The following is a 17,847-nucleotide window of genomic DNA, read 5'->3' on the forward strand; positions in this document are numbered from 1 at the left end:
AAAATGTAGTATGTGTTCTTTGTTGAATTGGTTGAAACTGTCTGTAACAGTTTGGGCTGATAGTGATGTAAAGTATTATTACAGCCTAGTTGAATACTCGATTCTGATTGGTCCATTTGGACATTCCAGAGGTTGGTTATATTTTTCTAGCAGACCGTTACTAAGGAGAGCAGACCGTTGCTAAGGAAACACACTGTTACTAAGGAGAGCAGACCGTTGCTAAGGAAAACACACTGTTACTAAGGAGAGCAGACCGTTGCTAAGGAAAACACACTGTTACTAAGGAGAGCAGACCGTTGTAAAGGAGAACAGACAGTTGCTAAGGAAAACAGACCGTTGCTAAGGAAAACAGACCATTGCTAAGGAAAACAGACCGTTGCTAAGGCGGATAAAGGGACTATATGCAGTCATATCAATCCGCAGAAAGAAGTCCGGTAAATTTAACGTGTGGACAACAAATACTAGATTTAATTCCTCAAAAAATTTCTTTTGTACCTTTTATATTTTTTTTACTATTATTCATGATGACTAAACTTTACTAAACCTTATACTAATACTAAAAGTATAGAAAAGGAAAAGAGAACAAGAGAAGGAAAGGAAGTAAACACTAAAGTGAAAAAGAGAAGAAGACAGACTGTGTTCAGTTTACATGCTAAGCTAAGTTAAGCTAACTTAGCGATAGCATCATGTTTGATGTGGTATCAATCTTCTCAAATAACAACAAGTGTACTTCGGAAAGCTATTCCTTCAAGGCGTTTCCACCTTAAAATAAATAAACTGAATACTTTAAGGTTTTAGGCATTAGAATGGTCATGGTCTGAAATCCTCGTCCTCCTTTAACGTCTCCCCCTTTTCTTTGTTCCCGACTTCATTTCCTCTGTTTTTAAACCTGTGTGAAGCTCTTCTTCTCTCAATCTTCTTCCCTCTCGTTGGTCTCTTCTCTCTCCTCCTCCTCCTGCAGGATGACCTTCGATGATTTCTGCCAGTATTTCACGGACCTGATCATGTGCCGCCTCATCAACACGTCGTACCTGAGCATCCACAAAACCTGGGAGGAGGAAGTGATGCGAGGATCCTGGGTCCACCGTCAGGATCCTCTGCGAAATCGATCAGGAGGATGCATCAACCACAAGGCCAGCTTCCTGCAGAGCCCCCAGGTCAGTGTTTACATCCTGTTCTGTAAGATAGAGTACTATTAACACAGCCTATTACTGCAGGTACAAGTCCTGCATTTAAAAAGGTAAAAGTATGTTAGTATGATCAGCAAAATGTCACCACATGTGTGACCCACTCTATCAAAATCTGCTGGATTTCGCAACGGTGCATTCTGAAATTAACTTGGATTTGTGTCAAAAACTCTAAATAGTTGTTGGTTGATTTCGAAACAAACAATATTTTGGCTTTCAGACAATGCTACTTTTATCGCAGTGTGTTTTTTGACTCAATTTCTAATCTAGCCCCTTAATCTTGATCTCTAAATGCACCAGATTAAAGCTCTAAACTTCAAAGTGAAACATTTGGATCTAAAAAAAGAATTGTAATTATTCCTGTTTTAGTGTTATATTTCAATACATACTGCAAAAACAAGTAATATTGCAAAGTCCGTATTTTTCTTATATTATGCAGCCCTCATTTGTACATTTAGCACAACATGACATTGTGAAATTAAAGAAATAAATCTATTATTAATAAACATCAACATAAATAATCTCAATATTGATCCAAATGTAATTGTGGCTTTACGATAAGGTGTACTTAAAGGTGGGGTATGTAATTTATTTCAGAAACACTTTTTGTTATATTCCATGGAATGCTCTTAACATCCCGATAGCAATGAATATATGAAATGCTTTGACAATAAATACATACAAAAATGTCATCTGTGGAAGCCGTAGCGCTGTAAAAAGCACGACCAATCATCTGAGCCGGCCCGGCTAAAATAACTGGATGGCCTACCTGCCTGTCAGCCTTCCATCTCGTGCACAAACTTATCTCGTGCCCTCATTGGTCATGTGCGCGTTCGTGTGTGTTGGAGGAGGGGCTCTGTAAGGAAGTCTGAAGGAAGAGGCAGATTTTTTCCGGTTGTGTATTTTCAAATTCTAGCGCACTCGAGCTGGTTTCTCCAAAATTACCTACCCCACCTTTAATGAGTACACTTGAATTTTCTTTTTAGTTTTCTTCGGCAAGACTGCAAAGGAAGAGATGATTTTAAATGATTTTTTTTAAAGTGATGGAAGTATTTTGATATTTGAAAAAGTGTGTTTATGTTGTAATTAATTATAGTTTAATGTAACTATTGCCTTATGCCCCTGGATACCTCCACCCATCTATGTGTGTGTTATATATAGAAACATGTGATATTGTATCTCTTCTCAGTACGTGTTCGATGTGAAGAAGCTGGAGGACGAGGTTCTGATCTGCTTACAGCAAAAAGAGAAGAGAGCCACCCCCAAAGAGGGGAAAGGGGAAAACCTGGCCATAGGATTCGATATTCACCGGGTAGGAACACACACTCTGTAAACACCAATAAAAAACAACCAAACAAACCCCTCAGTAAGGCAAGTGTATTTATATAGCACCTTTCAACACAAGGCAATTCAAAGTGCGTTACAAAAATCAAAATACATTAAGAGCATCCAGCGACCTTGGGTCCCGTGAAAGGCGCTTTATAAATTCCATTTATTATTATTATTATTATTATTAAGAGCATAAAGAAATAGTGCAGCAGAAACATATTATAAAATAGCATTTAAAAACACTAATTTAAAAGCAAAGATAATAAAACATCAACAAACAATGACACAGGTACATGAATACAAGTTACAGTGCAGTGTGAGATGTGAATAGTTCAATTAAAAGCAGCGGCAAAAATTGGATTTAAAAGTAGTCAGAGTTGCAGCGGTATTTTGAAATCAATTCTTTGACAGACAGGAAGCCAGTGTAAAGACTTCAAATTCAAAGATTCAAAGATTCAAGATTCAAAGGTGTTATTGTCATATGCACAAAGCTACAGTGTAGAAATGGCAATGAAATTCTTCTGACCTGAGCTCCTCCAACAATGCAACATATATAATAAAATACAAAAATACAAAATAAAAAGTAGTGCAAAAAGTCTCTATACATGTCAATAGAAACTTCCGAACTGGAGTGATGTGATCCACTTTCTTCGTGTTAGTGAGGCGTTCTGAATTAACTGCAGCTTTTCTAACAGACTTTTTAGTGAGACCTGTAAAGACACCATTACCGTAGTTGAGTCTATTGAAGATAAAAGCATGGACGGTGAGTAACTCCTCCCCTTCCTGCTACAGGTGGAGCTGAACAGGAAGTACCGGATGCACTCGGCTCAGCAGAAAGTTGCCGGATCGATTTACATAAACTCCCGCTGCGTGTTCCTCAGGAAGGAGATGCAGGAGGGGCGATACGTCATCATCCCCACGACCTTCGACCCCGGGCAGCAGGGAGACTTCCTACTGAGGGTCTTCACTGACGTGCCTTCAGACTGCAAGTAAATCTGATGTCATATCACCTGACCACAAAGTACACATCCTTTACTCAAGTAGAAGTACAGATACTGGTGTTTAAAAATACTCTGGTAAAAGTAGAAGTACTGACTAAACTTCTTTACTCAAGTAAAAGTAAAGATGTTCCTTTACTTAAGTACATTTTTCTGGTATCAGTACTTTACTCCACTACTTATTTTTCTGACGACTTTTTACTTTTACTTCTTACATTTTGAACACAAATACCTGTACTTTCTACTTCTTACATTTTGAACACAAATACCTGTACTTTCTACTTCTTACATTTTGAACCCAAATACCTGTACTTTCTACTTCTTACATGTTGAACACAAATACCTGTACTTTCTACTTCTTACATTTCCCAAACAGGCTGGTTCCTTTAGTTTGAATGTGTGTTTGGTGGCGTGATCATTATTATTTAGAGTCATTGCGTGCCTATTGATTTGAACACGATCCGTGTATCCATCATTTCCTGGTCTCCTCTAAAGAAGAGGGACCAATGAAAACGTTGTCATGTTGCCGTTGTTCAGCATGGAAACATTCATTAGCTAACAATGACATTATTGTTCTATTAATATAAAGGGAGGTCAGGTACTCTTTAAAACAGCTGCTAGTTATGCTTTTTACTGAAGTACATTTCAAAGCCCATACTTCTTTACTTCTACTTTTACTTGAGAAAAGAAGTTTAGTCAGTACTTCTACTTTTACCAGAGTATTTTGAAACACGGGAGGCGTGTGGCTCAGTGGGTAGTGAGCTGGACTTCAAATCAGGGGGTAGCAAGTTTGAGTCCCGCTGTGTCTCTGAGCAAGACACTTCACCCCAAATTGCTCCTGTGGGGATTGTCCACAGTATTGAGTATGTAAGTCGCTTTGGATAAAGCGTCTAACAAGTAACATGTAATGTAATAATGTAATGAGTATCTGTACTTCTACTTGAGTAAAGGATGTGTGTACTTTTGCCCTCTCTGCCTTTAAGTCCAAATGTAGTACCATCTTAGTCCCAGGTAGAGTTTTCTGACCCTGTGGCCCCCCCAGAGAGCTGACTCTAGACGAGCCCCCTCAGACCTGCTGGACGGGGATGTGTGGATACCCTCAGCTCGTCACTCAGGTCCACGTGATGAACGCTGAGGGTCTGCAGGGCCAGGACAACAACGGAGGTACGATCCTTTATTCTTTATTAGGATCTCCATTAGCATCTCCATTAGCATTAGCAAGAGCGTTGGCTATTCTTCCTCGGGTCCTCACACACAGTCAAACCTACATTAAACAAAACAAAACAGCTCTTTTAGCCAATCAGTATCTTCTTCCCTCCTGATCCCACTGTGTGCTGCTTGTTGATGATCATGTTCCTGTTTTAAACTCCTGTTAACAGAGCTTCACCACCTCAATCCCAGCAAGGAAAGACTTCTGATCAAAGGCCGAGGTACCACAGCGCCCCCTGCTGGGACCCTTAGTTTTACTGCATTAGATAAAGCCTGCAGGAAACAGCCATCACCTGTAGAGAGAAACTGCCCCTCACCTGTAGAGAGAAACTGCCCCTCACCTGTAGAGAGAAACAGAGAAACAGAGAAACAGCTTTAAAGTCACTATGTGCAGGTTTTTCATGTTATTATTGTCCAAGTATTTTTTTGTTGTTGATTTGATTCGATTTGATTTATTTCGAACGTGTAAAACAATAATACAAATAATAATAATGATAATAATGAAATGAAAAAAGAGAATTATGATACTGTACAAACGTAAGCAGTATCAAATTGATAAACAAAAATATTATTGACTTACAAATTATATATGAACAAATGATCTAATTACACATCCGATTAGAAATGAGACCTCAATGTGACACAGTGGCTTTAATATTAGTTTTAGTAGTTATAACAAAAACCTCCTTCTGTTATATGATTATATATATATATATTATTATTATTATTATGATTAACTACACAAACTTCACACTAGTTTCGATGAGTTCTGTCTCATTAAGGCTCCGTTTGGACTGGATTGTGTTCACTTAAACCTAAAAAAAAGCTGAAGAAATGCAACATTTTAACTTTTTTCGTCCCTCGTAAACTTTGGAAATGTGTTTTTTGTTTTGAATTATGAAAATTAATTGAGTATCTTCAGGTTTGAAAAGAAACAAACAACATGTACCTTGGCCTGTGGGACATTATGACTGATTGTTCTTTATTTTATGATATTTTATAGATCAAACATTGATATAACTAATTAAAAGTTCATCTTAACTCTTGAGTCTTTCATCAGGCTGAATTCATACAGAAAACACTGAGGACCAAAACATCGTCTTAATTAAATTCAATTTTTTTAATCCCACAAAGACCTCTTGAAATTACGACCTTGAGATGTATTGATAAAAAAATAATTAAACCATGTTTTAAAAATGAATCTGTGCTTAATCAGCGCTTATAATCAGATATGGACATGCAGCAGATAAACGATGGTAATCACAGCGTCTGTATTTAAATGCTTTTTATCTCCTTTAGTTGTGGATCCGTACGTGATCATCACCTGTGAAGGAGAGAGGGTTCGATCGCCGGTTTATAAGGACACTCGCTGCCCAAACTTCGACATCAAAGGCCTGTTTTACCGCAAGAAACCCAAAGAAGGAATCCACATCGAGGTGAGCCGTCTCTCTGCATCTGAAGCACACGTTACATCTAGCTTTCATCCAAAACGACTTACAGTGGAGGAAATAAGTATTTGATCCATTGCAGATTTATTTAAAAGCACAACAATTGATACAAAATAAAAGTCTCTTCAAAAACTGTAAAAAAAAGTACACTCCCCCTGCCCCCACTGGACCTGGACTTTAACACACACACACACACACACACACACACACACACACACACACACACACACACACACACACACACACACACACACACACACACACACACACACACACTCAGACACTCACATCCAGCACCAGACACTTGTTACGCTGCTATGGACAGTCTTGCACTAATGTACATTTCTCAAAGATATTGAAGTGACTGTTATTTTGTATACACTTTGAAGTCTGACTCCTTTCCCTCTCTTCCAGATCTACAACAAGAACATGATCTTGGACACCTTCCTGGGTCAGGTGATCCTGTTCAGCGACCCGAACGAGCGCCAGGAGAATCAAACCCTCCACCTCCGAGACAAAGGCAGCCGTCAAGACAACGATCTGCCGGGAACGCTCACTGTGCGCCTCATCACCTCCACGGCGCTCACAAACATCTGACAAACCGCCATCTTTCATCTGAATCCAACATTTATCAAACATCTGACAAACTGCCATCTTTTATCTGGATCCAACATCAATCAAACATCTGACTAACCGCCATCTTTCATCTGAATCCAACATCAATCCAACATCCGACTAACCGCCATCTTTGATCTGGATCCAACATCAATCCAACATCTGACAAACCGCCATCTTTCATCTGAATCCAACATTAATCCAACATCTGACAAACCGCCATCTTTCATCTGAATCCAACATCAATCCAACATCCGACTAACCGCCATCTTTGATCTGGATCCAACATCAATCCAACATCTGACAAACCGCCATCTTTTATCTGAATCCAACATCAATCCAACATCTGACAAACCGCCATCTTTTATCTGAATCCAACATCAATCCAACATCTGACAAACCGCCATCTTTTATCTGAATCCAACATCAATCCAACATCTGACAAACCGCCATCTTTTATCTGAATCCAACATCAATCCAACATCTGACAAACCGCCATCTTTTATCTGAATCCAACGTCAATCCAACATCCGACAAACCGCCATCTTTTATCTAAATCCAACATCAATCCAACATCTGACAAACCGCCATCTTTTATCTAAATCCAACATCAATCCAACATCCGACAAACCGCCATCTTTTATCTGAATCCAACATCAATCCAACATCTGACAAACCGCCATCTTTTATCTAAATCCAACATCAATCCAACATCCGAAAAACCGCCATCTTTTATCTGAATCCAACATCTGACAAACTGCCATCTTTTATCTGAATCCAACATCTGACGCTCATCTGTTTCCATCAATCTACTCGGGCTGCGATCCTCCAAACATGGCGGGAGCTCACTGTGTCTATTCTTATTTGGTGTGAATGCTGAGAAAGCAAACACAACATTATGTTTTTCAACTTTTTTGAAAGTCTGCCTTCTTCTCCCACATTTTGCATCGCAGAAACTCTGTTGATACATCCTAACATTCAGCTCGATTAAGACATGCGCGCTATTACTTTGAACATCCATAATTCCCAGAAATATTACCCACAATTCATCAAAACGTAACTACAGAAGTCTTCACGTTTTTATGACACGTCTAAGCCAGCATTGCCGTTTAGCGTCATACAGCATTCACACCGCAATCTCTTCAGAATTGCATTCTCTTGTTTGGTGTGAATGCTGGGAAGCCTTCTCACCATATGTTCTTATACTGAGTTTGATTCGCTTCTTCTCCCAAATTCCTAATCGCAGTCAGGTTTCAGCATTCACACCGCAATTTCTTCCGTACATTTTATTGGGACCTTATCTTCTTCCACATTTTTCAACCCTTAAACTGCTCCTTCACACTTTCACTCCATTCAAACTTCAAAATGTTCCACGTCTTTCGGACATTATTCCCAACATTTAAATCAGATTTCAGCATTCACACCGCAATTTCTTCAGGAGTTGAATTCTCTAGCTTCTTTTTGCTTCTGGAGGGTTTTTGACGTCCGACACATATTTCTGGATGATAAGACAATGTTTAATATCTCTGAACACATTCCTGCCCCCACGTTCGCTTCAGAAATGTGTTCTTAAAGTCGAAATTTCCCCTCACACACACACACCTTTACATGCAGACGTGTGTGTGTGTGTTTCCATGCATGTGCCATTGTTTCCAAAGGGCTATGCATTGCCTTAAGGTTGAGTCTCCACCTTGAGGAGACGGAGGATAAAACACTTTCTCCATCCTCACAGTTAGCACAGCCTCCATTTTTTTGATTTTTTTGCTCCACAGTTTCACTTTCGTTTTGCCTCTTATTTTAAAACGTGGATTCTCGTCCCGCCCTCACCTCTTTCACCAGTTTGCCGGTGCTTTCCGAGAGCATGCAGCACTGTCTGTCACTTCTTATCTCCACAAAGGGAAGCCAACAGCAGCTCCTCTGTTGTTGTTGTTGTTGTTGTTGTTGTTGTTGTTGTTGTGTGAAATCCTGCCTCCTGTCTTCCTTCAGAGACACAAGACGCTTTCTGCCGGTTGCTATGGATGATCTAAAATAAACTGCATGGCTTTAAAAAGAAACTCTCTGCCTGTGCTGCACATTTGACCGGTCGTAGCTTAGTAGCCGGTGCTACTCTCCCCCCTTTTCCTCCCCCAATGTGTACACAACCCAGTGGAGTGCAAGGATATCACCCGGACATAATCAAGTGCTTTATGGGACTACTTTCTGAGTCCCTTTCAAACACACCCCTGTGCCACTTCATCTCTTAACGGCAACACCACTGCCTGGCGCTGACTGCAGTTTTCCGGCGAAGGAGAAACAGCAGCGGTGCTTCTGCTGTTGGCACAGAACAGGTGTGTGTGGTGTGGTGTTTGTGTGGTGTGTGTGTGTGTGTGTGTGTGTGTGTGTGTGTGTGTGTGTGTGTGTGTGTGTGTGTGTGTGTGTGTGTGTGTGTGTGTGTGTGTGTGTGTGTGTGTGTGTGTGTGTGTGTGTGTGTGTGTGTGTGTGTGTGTGTGTGTGTGTGTGTGTGTGTGTGTGTGTGTGTGTGTGTGTGTGTGTGTGTGTGTGTGTGTGTGTGTGTGTGTGTGTGTGTGTGTGTGTGTGTGTGCGCGCGCGCGTGCGTGCGTGTGCATGAATTGTTATTTTACCTGGAAGAAAAAAGGATCTGTGGAAGGAAAAAGGTGTGACCCCGAAATTGAACAACAGCCCTTTAGCGGAGCATACACCTTGCACTTTATTTAATTTAAATAAGGGGGATAAAGACCCTCGATGGATGGAATATAAAGAGGAGATGAAGGCGTTCTGCCAAACAAACCTGTGCCATCGCCTCCTTCACGAGAGGAAGTGTTGATTTCAGGAGGATTTCTGACGGCGTTTGCATCTTGAACCAACACGAATTAACTCTGGCATTCCTCCATCATGTGCTCAAACTCTTTTAGCACCTGGGTCTTTTTGTGACAGAAGCCCAGACTGAAAATCATGCGTTTTTAAATTTTCATTCCAAGTTTTATTGACTTCTTGGTAGTGTTGTATGGAGGCCGACAGGTGCTAACGCGCTACAACGAGCCACACTTCTTCCATGAGGAGAAAAACGCTGAAGCTTCAGAATAGATACAGATATAAAAACCCAAATGTTCCACATGAAGAAACATCTTCAGCAACAACACAGCAGCATTTAGAAAACATTCAGCAACTTGAGGAAACATGCGCAGCGTTTACTAAAAGCTGCAGAAACCAAAAGCTGCAGAAGCTCAAGACACAACGGAGACCAGGGGACACTAAAGAGTGACGCACACAGCTGGGAGACCAGGGGACACTAAAGAGTGACGCACACAGCTGGGAGACCAGGGGACACTAAAGAGTGACGCACACAGCTGGGAGACCAGGGGACACTAAAGAGTGACGCACACAGCTGGGAGACCAGGGGACACTAAAGAGTGACGCACACAGCTGGGAGACCAGGGGACGCTAAAGAGTGACGCACACAGCTGGGAGACCAGGGGACACTAAAGAGTGACGCACACAGCTGGGAGACCAGGGGACGCTACAGAGTGACGCACACAGCTGGGAGACCAGGGGACGCTACAGAGTGACGCATACAGCTGGGAGACCAGGGGACACTAAAGAGTGACGCACACAGCTGGGAGACGAGGGGACACTAAAGAGTGACGCACACAGCTGGGAGACCAGGGGACACTAAAGAGTGACGCACACAGCCGGGAGACCAGGGGACACTAAAGAGTGACGCACACAGCTGGGAGACCAAGGGACGCTACAGAGTGACGCACACAGCTGGGAGACCAGGGGACACTAAAGAGTGACACACACAGCTGGGAGACCAGGGGACGCTACAGAGTGACGCACACAGCTGGGAGACCAGGGGACACTAAAGAGTGACACGCACAACTGACACTAAAAAGCTGTGTGCGTCACTCTTTAGTGTCCCCTGGTCTCCGTTGTGTCTTGAGCTTCATGCAGCGTTTGGTTTCTGCAGCTTTTAGTAAACGCTGCCCATGTTTCCTCAGCTTGCTGAAGATGTTTCTTCGTGTGGAACATTTGTGTTTTTATATCTGCATCTTCTTGAAGCTGTAGCGTTGACCTCCTAAAGGAAGTGTGTTGGGACGCTGTAGCGCATTTTGAACCTGTCAGCCACCGTAGATTTTGTCATTATCGAGACATTTCCTTTTGAATGTAGTGGACGAATCTCTCAAATTATCGAAGTCCGTTTTTCATTTCTTCAGCGCCTTTTACATTACTTGAACTGTCACACATGGCATTTAACGGATCATTGATCACGACCTTCTTTGTTACTTTTATAAATGTGTCTTGCATGGGTTCTTTTCCAATACGTTCATGGCCTTGTATTGTACTGTTCAACTGTTACTATATATATTCTTTCTCTCTCTCAAGAGTCTTGGACATGCTAGTTTTGAGCAGTGAGCATGAACACTAATGCACCTCTGATCATATCAACAGGTTTGAAATGTCTTGTGATGATCATAATGCCTCTAGTTGACTCCTCGTTAGGTGCTATTAATTACTTCTTATTGTTTGGGACAGATCGTGGGAAACAGTGTTAGAAAATGAAGTGCCAAGCAGTGTGAGTAACGTAGTAACTGTTGAAGTGTCTTTGAGCAAGGCACTAGTGGAGCGGCTGTCAGGTGTGAATGTCCCCATGTCAGTACTGTAGATATGTTGAAATTCATCTTGAAATAAGTGTGGGTTAATGGGTTGGAGGGAGAGGTTTCTGGTGCCAAAGGAGGAGGGGGCTGTGTGGATTTGGTGAAGTTTGTTCCTCTAGTGTTTTACCTTTTGAAGTTATTTCAAATTAATTCAAACAAAGGTAAGAAAAAGTTTCATTTGGCACAAAAAAATACATTTTAAAAAAGCCCAGGAAGCTCAGGATGAGGTTCATTTTTCAAAATAAAAGCCCCAACCCAGAGAGTAATTATCCTTTTTTCAGGAAAGCTCAGGACAGAGCCTGTTTTTCACAATAAAAGCCCCATAAAGTATCTTAATCCTTGTAGGAAGCTCAGGATTAGGCTCATTTTCAAAATAAAAGCCCAAGACTGTAAAATATGCCCTTACAGGAAAGCTCAGGGCAGGGCCTGTTTTTCAAAAATAAAAGCCTCAGAAAGTATTTAATCCTAGCAGGAAGCTCAGGATTGGGCTTTGTTTTCAAAATAAAAGCCCCACACTGTAAATATCCTTACAGGAAAGCTCAGGACCGAGGCTGTTTTTCAAAATAAAAGCCCCAGAATTACCAAAATCCGAGCAAGAAGCTCAGGGTTAGGCACATTTTTTCAAAATAAAAGCCCAAGATAGTAAACATATTTTCAGGAACTATGAGGACAGAGACTGTTTTTCAAAATAAAAGCCCAATCAAAGTATCTACAAATCATATCAGGAAACTCAGGATTAGGCACATTTTTCAAAATAAAAGCCTCAGACAGTAAATATCCTTTCAGGAAAGCTCAGGACAGAGCCTGTTTTTCAAAATAAAAGCCCCCGAAAGTATCTTAATCCTTGTAGAAAGCTCAGGATTAGGCTCATTTTTCAAAATAAAAGACCCAGACGTGTTGCAAGAAGAGGAAAGTGGATATGTCATAGGATTTCTTTTTAATTCTTCAACAGACCAAATGTGTTTTCATCCAGATGGTTAGAAGAGTCTTGGAGGACATTGGATTTTTATTTACAGTAACAAAACTGATGATTATCTGTGTAAAAGTAAAGCAATAGAGGCTCAAACTGGCTTCAACTGAACACACACAGTCACACATTCAAACCCTGATTACCAACATATTCCACCGGTCTGTTTGGAGATACCAGTATTTTACATTTACTGGTTTCCTGCTGAGACCACTGGTGTGATTCCTGTATATTGTTATGTGTGTGGATGTGGAAATGTAACAGCTCGCTCACAGCCTGACAGCTTCGATAAACGGGGCGTCACTCGCAATCCTGCAGTATTACAACGAGAAAATAGTGAAATTGAAATCTGATGCAGTGCCAAACAGACAGACGGGAAAAGGACGCTTTTTAAAGAGTATTTTTTTTTTAAACTGGTGAATTTATCCTTCTTTATTTTGATTTCTGTCCTTTTTATTTGTTATGGAGTGATTCTCATTGGTCCCTCGTGTACTGTTACTGTTGCACATATGATTATTTGCCAAACAATGTTAAGGCTTTCACTGTTAACCACACACACTTCTACACACACACACACACACACACACTTTTACACACATACACACACACACACACACACACACACACACACTCTTGGTTGTGGAGTGTTTGGACCTTTTTCCTATAAAGCTTATGGGTTTTTTGTTTTTTCCGCGCGGCCAAAGCAGCTTTAGAGACACCCTTCGAATGAACTGTGGTGACTTTTTTTTATAATTAAAATAATGATAATAATGCCAGTGCATGTAGCAACAGCGCTTCAGACCTGCTCATTAAAATTACAGAAGATATACTTTAGTTTCCTTTTTTTCGTGGGGAGAAACTGATGCTACTTTGATAAACATACTGTGTGACGTAGGATGTGATGCATGCGTTAAAACGGTATCAAGTTTTCTAATATTTTGTACTCAGTGACATGCAGTATGGATATAAAAGTAGCAGCAACTTTTATTTTGGGATCCATGTTTCGATGGATAGAAGATTATAGAGATGTATTTACAGAGGAAAATGTGGATAACAGCCTTTAGTGAGAAGTTATTATTATTACTCCCATGATACCTTGCATTCATTATTGCCCAGAGGGTCTTTGGCTTTGTTTTCAAAATAAAAGCCCCATAAAGTAGCTGTCTACTTATAAGAAGCTGAGCACAAGGCTTGCTTTTCAAAATAAAAGCTCAGAAAGTAACTGTATCCTTACAGAAGCTCAGGACGAGGCCTACTTTTCAAAATAAAAGCCCCAAAAATAATCTAAATCCCAGCAGGAAGCTCATGATTAGGTTTTGTTTTCAAAATGATAGCCCCGTTAAGTAACTGTATTCTTACAGGAAGCTCAGGACAATGCATCTTTTCAAAATAAAACCCCCCATAAATCTTAATCCTAGCAAGGCTCAGGATTAGGCTTTGTTTTCAAAATAAAAGCCCCTTACAGTCAGTGGCGAGCCGGCAGGGCCCTCTAGGCCCTCTGTGAGGGCCTAAGATATTCTAAAAAATAATATTTAAAAACATTTAAAAAATATTTATTTTTTTTAAATATATATTTTTTTAATATTATTTTTGTTATATTTTTCATTAGTTTTACAGAAAAAAACCTTGATTTAATTGTATTTAAAATAACATTTCCAAAGAAATAAATCCTTCGAATCTGCCTGTTCAGTCTCTGTTGAATGTGAGAAGCTCGTCTGGCCCTCTCTGCGATTCACAGAGGGCCCGCTATAGTAACTGAACGAGAGAGTAATGTCAAATGACAGTACAATTGACCAATCATATCTTCCCTCTAAATGGGTGGGTTTTATTATCGCAAACTTTATGACAAGTTCCGCCCGCTGTGAAACTTTTCTTGTTTCCATAGCAACAACAACTTCCTGTCAACAGCGTGAACTCGCCTTCAAAATAAAAGCATGCCAAATTACACTTAAGACATACAACTGCAACGAAAGTAACAAACACAATGCAATATCATTTTCAATGTCAAAGAACACAAATTGGGTTCACAGGTGTTGTTTTGTGTGGTAGAGGGTCGCTGTCATTGATGCGTTTTGCACCCTGGGCCGTTGTTTTGATATTCCGCTGAAGTATACGCTGTGACGTAATAACTATTTTTTTTTCTTTTTTTCGAGGGAATTGGTGGGGGTCAGAGGGCCTAGGTATAAAGCTCACGGCTCGCCACTGCTTACAGTAAATATTCTTACAGGAAAGCTCAGGATGAGGCTTGTTTTTCAAAATAAAAGCCACTTAAAGTATCTGAATCCTGGTAAGGCTCAGGATAAGGCTATATTTTCAAAATAAAAGCCTCAGAAGTTATCTAAATCCTAGCAGGAAGCTCATGATTAGGCTTTATTTTCAAAATAAAAGCCCCTTACAGTAAATATTCGTACAGGAAAACTCAGGATAATTACTTTTTTTCAAAATAAAAGCCCAGATAATAACTGTATCCTAGCAGGAATCCCATGACAAGGCCTATGTTTTCAAAATAAAAGCTCAGATAGTAACTGTATTCTTACAGGAAGCTCAGGACAATGCATCTTTTCACAAATAAAAGCCCCTGAAAGTATCTAAATCCTGGTAAGGCTCAGCATTAGGCTTTATTTTCAAAATAAAAGCTCCATAAAGTAAATATTCTTACAGGAAAGCTCAGGATAATGACTTATTTTCAAAATAAAGGCCCGAAAAGTAACTATCCTTACAAGAATGTCTCTACAAGGCCTATTTTTCAAAATAAAAGCCCAAGAAAGTAACCGTAACCTTACAAGAGTGTCATGACAAGGCCTATTTTTCAAAACAAAAGCCCCTGAAAGTATCCAAATCATAGCAAGGCTCAGGATTAGGCATTTGTTTTCAAAATAAAAGCCCATAAAATAACTGTGTCTTTATAGGAAACTCAACACAAGGCCTATTTTTCAAAATAAGAGCTCAGATGCAGACACCTGCATTATATCACATGCAAGGTATCCTGGGAGTATGAATAGTGTGTGCAGAGAAGATGAAAACATGGAGGATTCAGAGCGCTGAGAGGTTTATTTAAGAGGCTTTTATCCTGTATATCAGACAGAGAAGTCACATGATCACATGAGGAGGTTAGTTTGGGTCTTTTGGAGCTTTGGTTCTGCTGCATGTGTCTGAAGCGTCCGGACGTTAGAAAGAGTTACAGATCTGATCTCTCCACATCTTTATTTAAAAGAGGAGCTCTCGATGCTTCTTGTATTTTTCTGCTGATGTTTATTAACCGAAGACTGCATGGCGACACTTCTACGAGATGCTTACGGTCTTTATAAGGAGTAATCTTTTATCAGTATTTTATAACCTTGTTAATTTTTATATAATCCACCTGTGTTCGACCTGTTTACTGATATCTCTGACAGCTGTTTGTCGTGTGCCCGTCTGTGTGTTGCTTTCCTCTTCTCGGTTACACTGTGGTTATTTTATAGCTACGACTTGTTTCTTTTGTATTTAATGTCAACTTGTGGCATGACTTTGAAATAAAACAGGAAAACATATTCAGAGTTTGTTTGTTGTTGTTTCATTTCAAACCTTTATTTAACCAGATTGGTCCCATTGAGATCATAGATCTCTTTTTCAAGGGAGACCTGCAGCATATAGGTTCCACATGAAACATAAAACAATAAAGGACATCATACATTATATTTACAGGTTACATTTACATAGTTATAGACATTTACAAGTACCCATAGTATCAAAGAGCATTTCATTTAGCCTAGCTTTAAAAACATGCAGAGGAATGAGATTGCTCAGTTTCAATTCTTTCTGAAGATTGTTCCAAGCAAGTGGAGCTGCGCACATAAAAGCTGTCTTACCTAAGACAGTCCTTGCTCTTGGCACATCTAACAAGACTACGTCATGCGATCTCAGACAATAGCTGCTTGCAATTCTCTGTGTTATCAGAGAGCAGATATAATACGGGAGTTTACCCAACAAAGCTTTATAAATAAACGTGTACCAATGACTGAGCCTCCGTACAGTAAGTGATGGCAAACCTGCCTTGGCATACAGGGTACAGTGATGAGTAAGTGCTTTACAATTTGTGACAAATCTCAGTGCGCTGTGATAGGCGGCATCCAACTTGTTCAGGCAATGGGCAGGTGCATTCATATAGATCAGATCACCATAGTCCAGCACAAGTAAAAAGGTCACAGTGACTAGCCTTTTCCTGGCCTCAAGTGAGAAACAGGACTTGTTTCTGAAAAAGAAACCTAGCCTAACCCTCAGCTTTTTAAGCAGGTTATTGACATGAAGTTTAAAAGTGAGACAGTCATCAAGCCAGATACCTAGGTATTTATAACAGGCAACCACTTCGAGTACTTGTCCTTGCATAGTAACAATATCTAAAACAGGCTCTGGTGTCTTTTTAGCTTTTGAAAAAAGCATTACCTTGTTATTTATCAAACTTGATCAACATGCAGCATAAGGTATAGTACATGATATTAAGACATGAAGGAAGTTAAAATGCACTTTTTGATGTCTTTTATACATAAACATGTGTCCCCGGTGCGTCGGGGAACTCACGCAGAAAATAAAACCCTCTCTCTTTTCCTCCGTACCCACATCTTTTAAAAACGGGGGTACAACGAGCGGATACAGATTTGCTGCCGATATGACGTCAAATCGGCGGCGGACCCACGGAGAGTTGCTATCAGAAACAATGTCTGACGTGTTTTGGACGTAATATGGTATTTGTTTACATTAGCAAGCATCGCTAACACTCAGAGCTAACCTGTACTGTAGAGCACATGTGTTTAAAAGGCAGGAAATTAAAAAAATAACTCACCTTGTGATAAACCCGCAAGAGAAAAAGCATTTGAGCTCCATACTGTTTCAGAAATAATCCTTGATGTGGTTTAGAACAGGATGGCGTTTTATCACAGCAGAATTTAACTTTATCTCTTTATCTTCCACTAGGGGTAGTTCCGGCTCAGGGCTACTTTTTCACCTTTTTTCTGGCCCTCCAAAATCGAGGTTCTTACCGGGCCAACAACCGGGCTGAATATATTAAACTAGTGAAGTAAACGCTCTCGACTGCTGAATGGTCAGAGAGAATCACTGGCAAGGGGGCTACAACTACAACAAAATGAACATATTTGACCGTGATTTAATTGTAATACACGTTTCAAAATGATGCCGAAGTAACAACATTCTGATACCGGTTAGTAAAAACCATGAATTAATGCTTTGACAAGTCTGCAGACAAGACGGCAGGCGAAAAATGCGTGTGTTCTGAATGGAGATCGGATCGATCAGGCTAAGCTAACGCAGTATATGCTCCGACCGTCCACACTCCCAACAACGGCCTACAGACATAAATAAACCAGCGACTGTATTCGCCATGACACAGGCAGTCTGTGGTTTGTACTTTGTTAACTTTTGTCTAGTTTCTGAACAGATATGAGG

At 40.3% G+C, this 17,847-nt stretch overlaps 1 protein-coding gene across 1 annotated transcript in view; it reads left to right on the forward strand.

Annotated features, from left to right (window-relative positions):
- The window catches only part of LOC117490482 (calpain-5-like), a 47,894-nt gene extending 38,833 nt beyond the window's left edge, over window positions 1–9,061 (forward strand). Inside the window, exons 8-13 of the mRNA XM_034140243.1 lie at window positions 962–1,157; window positions 2,377–2,499; window positions 3,309–3,505; window positions 4,557–4,678; window positions 6,023–6,159; window positions 6,586–9,061. Coding sequence (XP_033996134.1) covers window positions 962–1,157; window positions 2,377–2,499; window positions 3,309–3,505; window positions 4,557–4,678; window positions 6,023–6,159; window positions 6,586–6,768 — 958 coding nt within the window. The 3' untranslated portion in view covers window positions 6,769–9,061. The remainder of the gene's footprint in view (window positions 1–961; window positions 1,158–2,376; window positions 2,500–3,308; window positions 3,506–4,556; window positions 4,679–6,022; window positions 6,160–6,585) is intronic.
- Window positions 9,062–17,847: the final 8,786 nt, after the last annotated feature.

This window comes from Trematomus bernacchii, unplaced genomic scaffold, assembly GCF_902827165.1.
Source record: "Trematomus bernacchii unplaced genomic scaffold, fTreBer1.1, whole genome shotgun sequence".
NCBI classification, from domain to species: domain Eukaryota; kingdom Metazoa; phylum Chordata; class Actinopteri; order Perciformes; family Nototheniidae; genus Trematomus; species Trematomus bernacchii.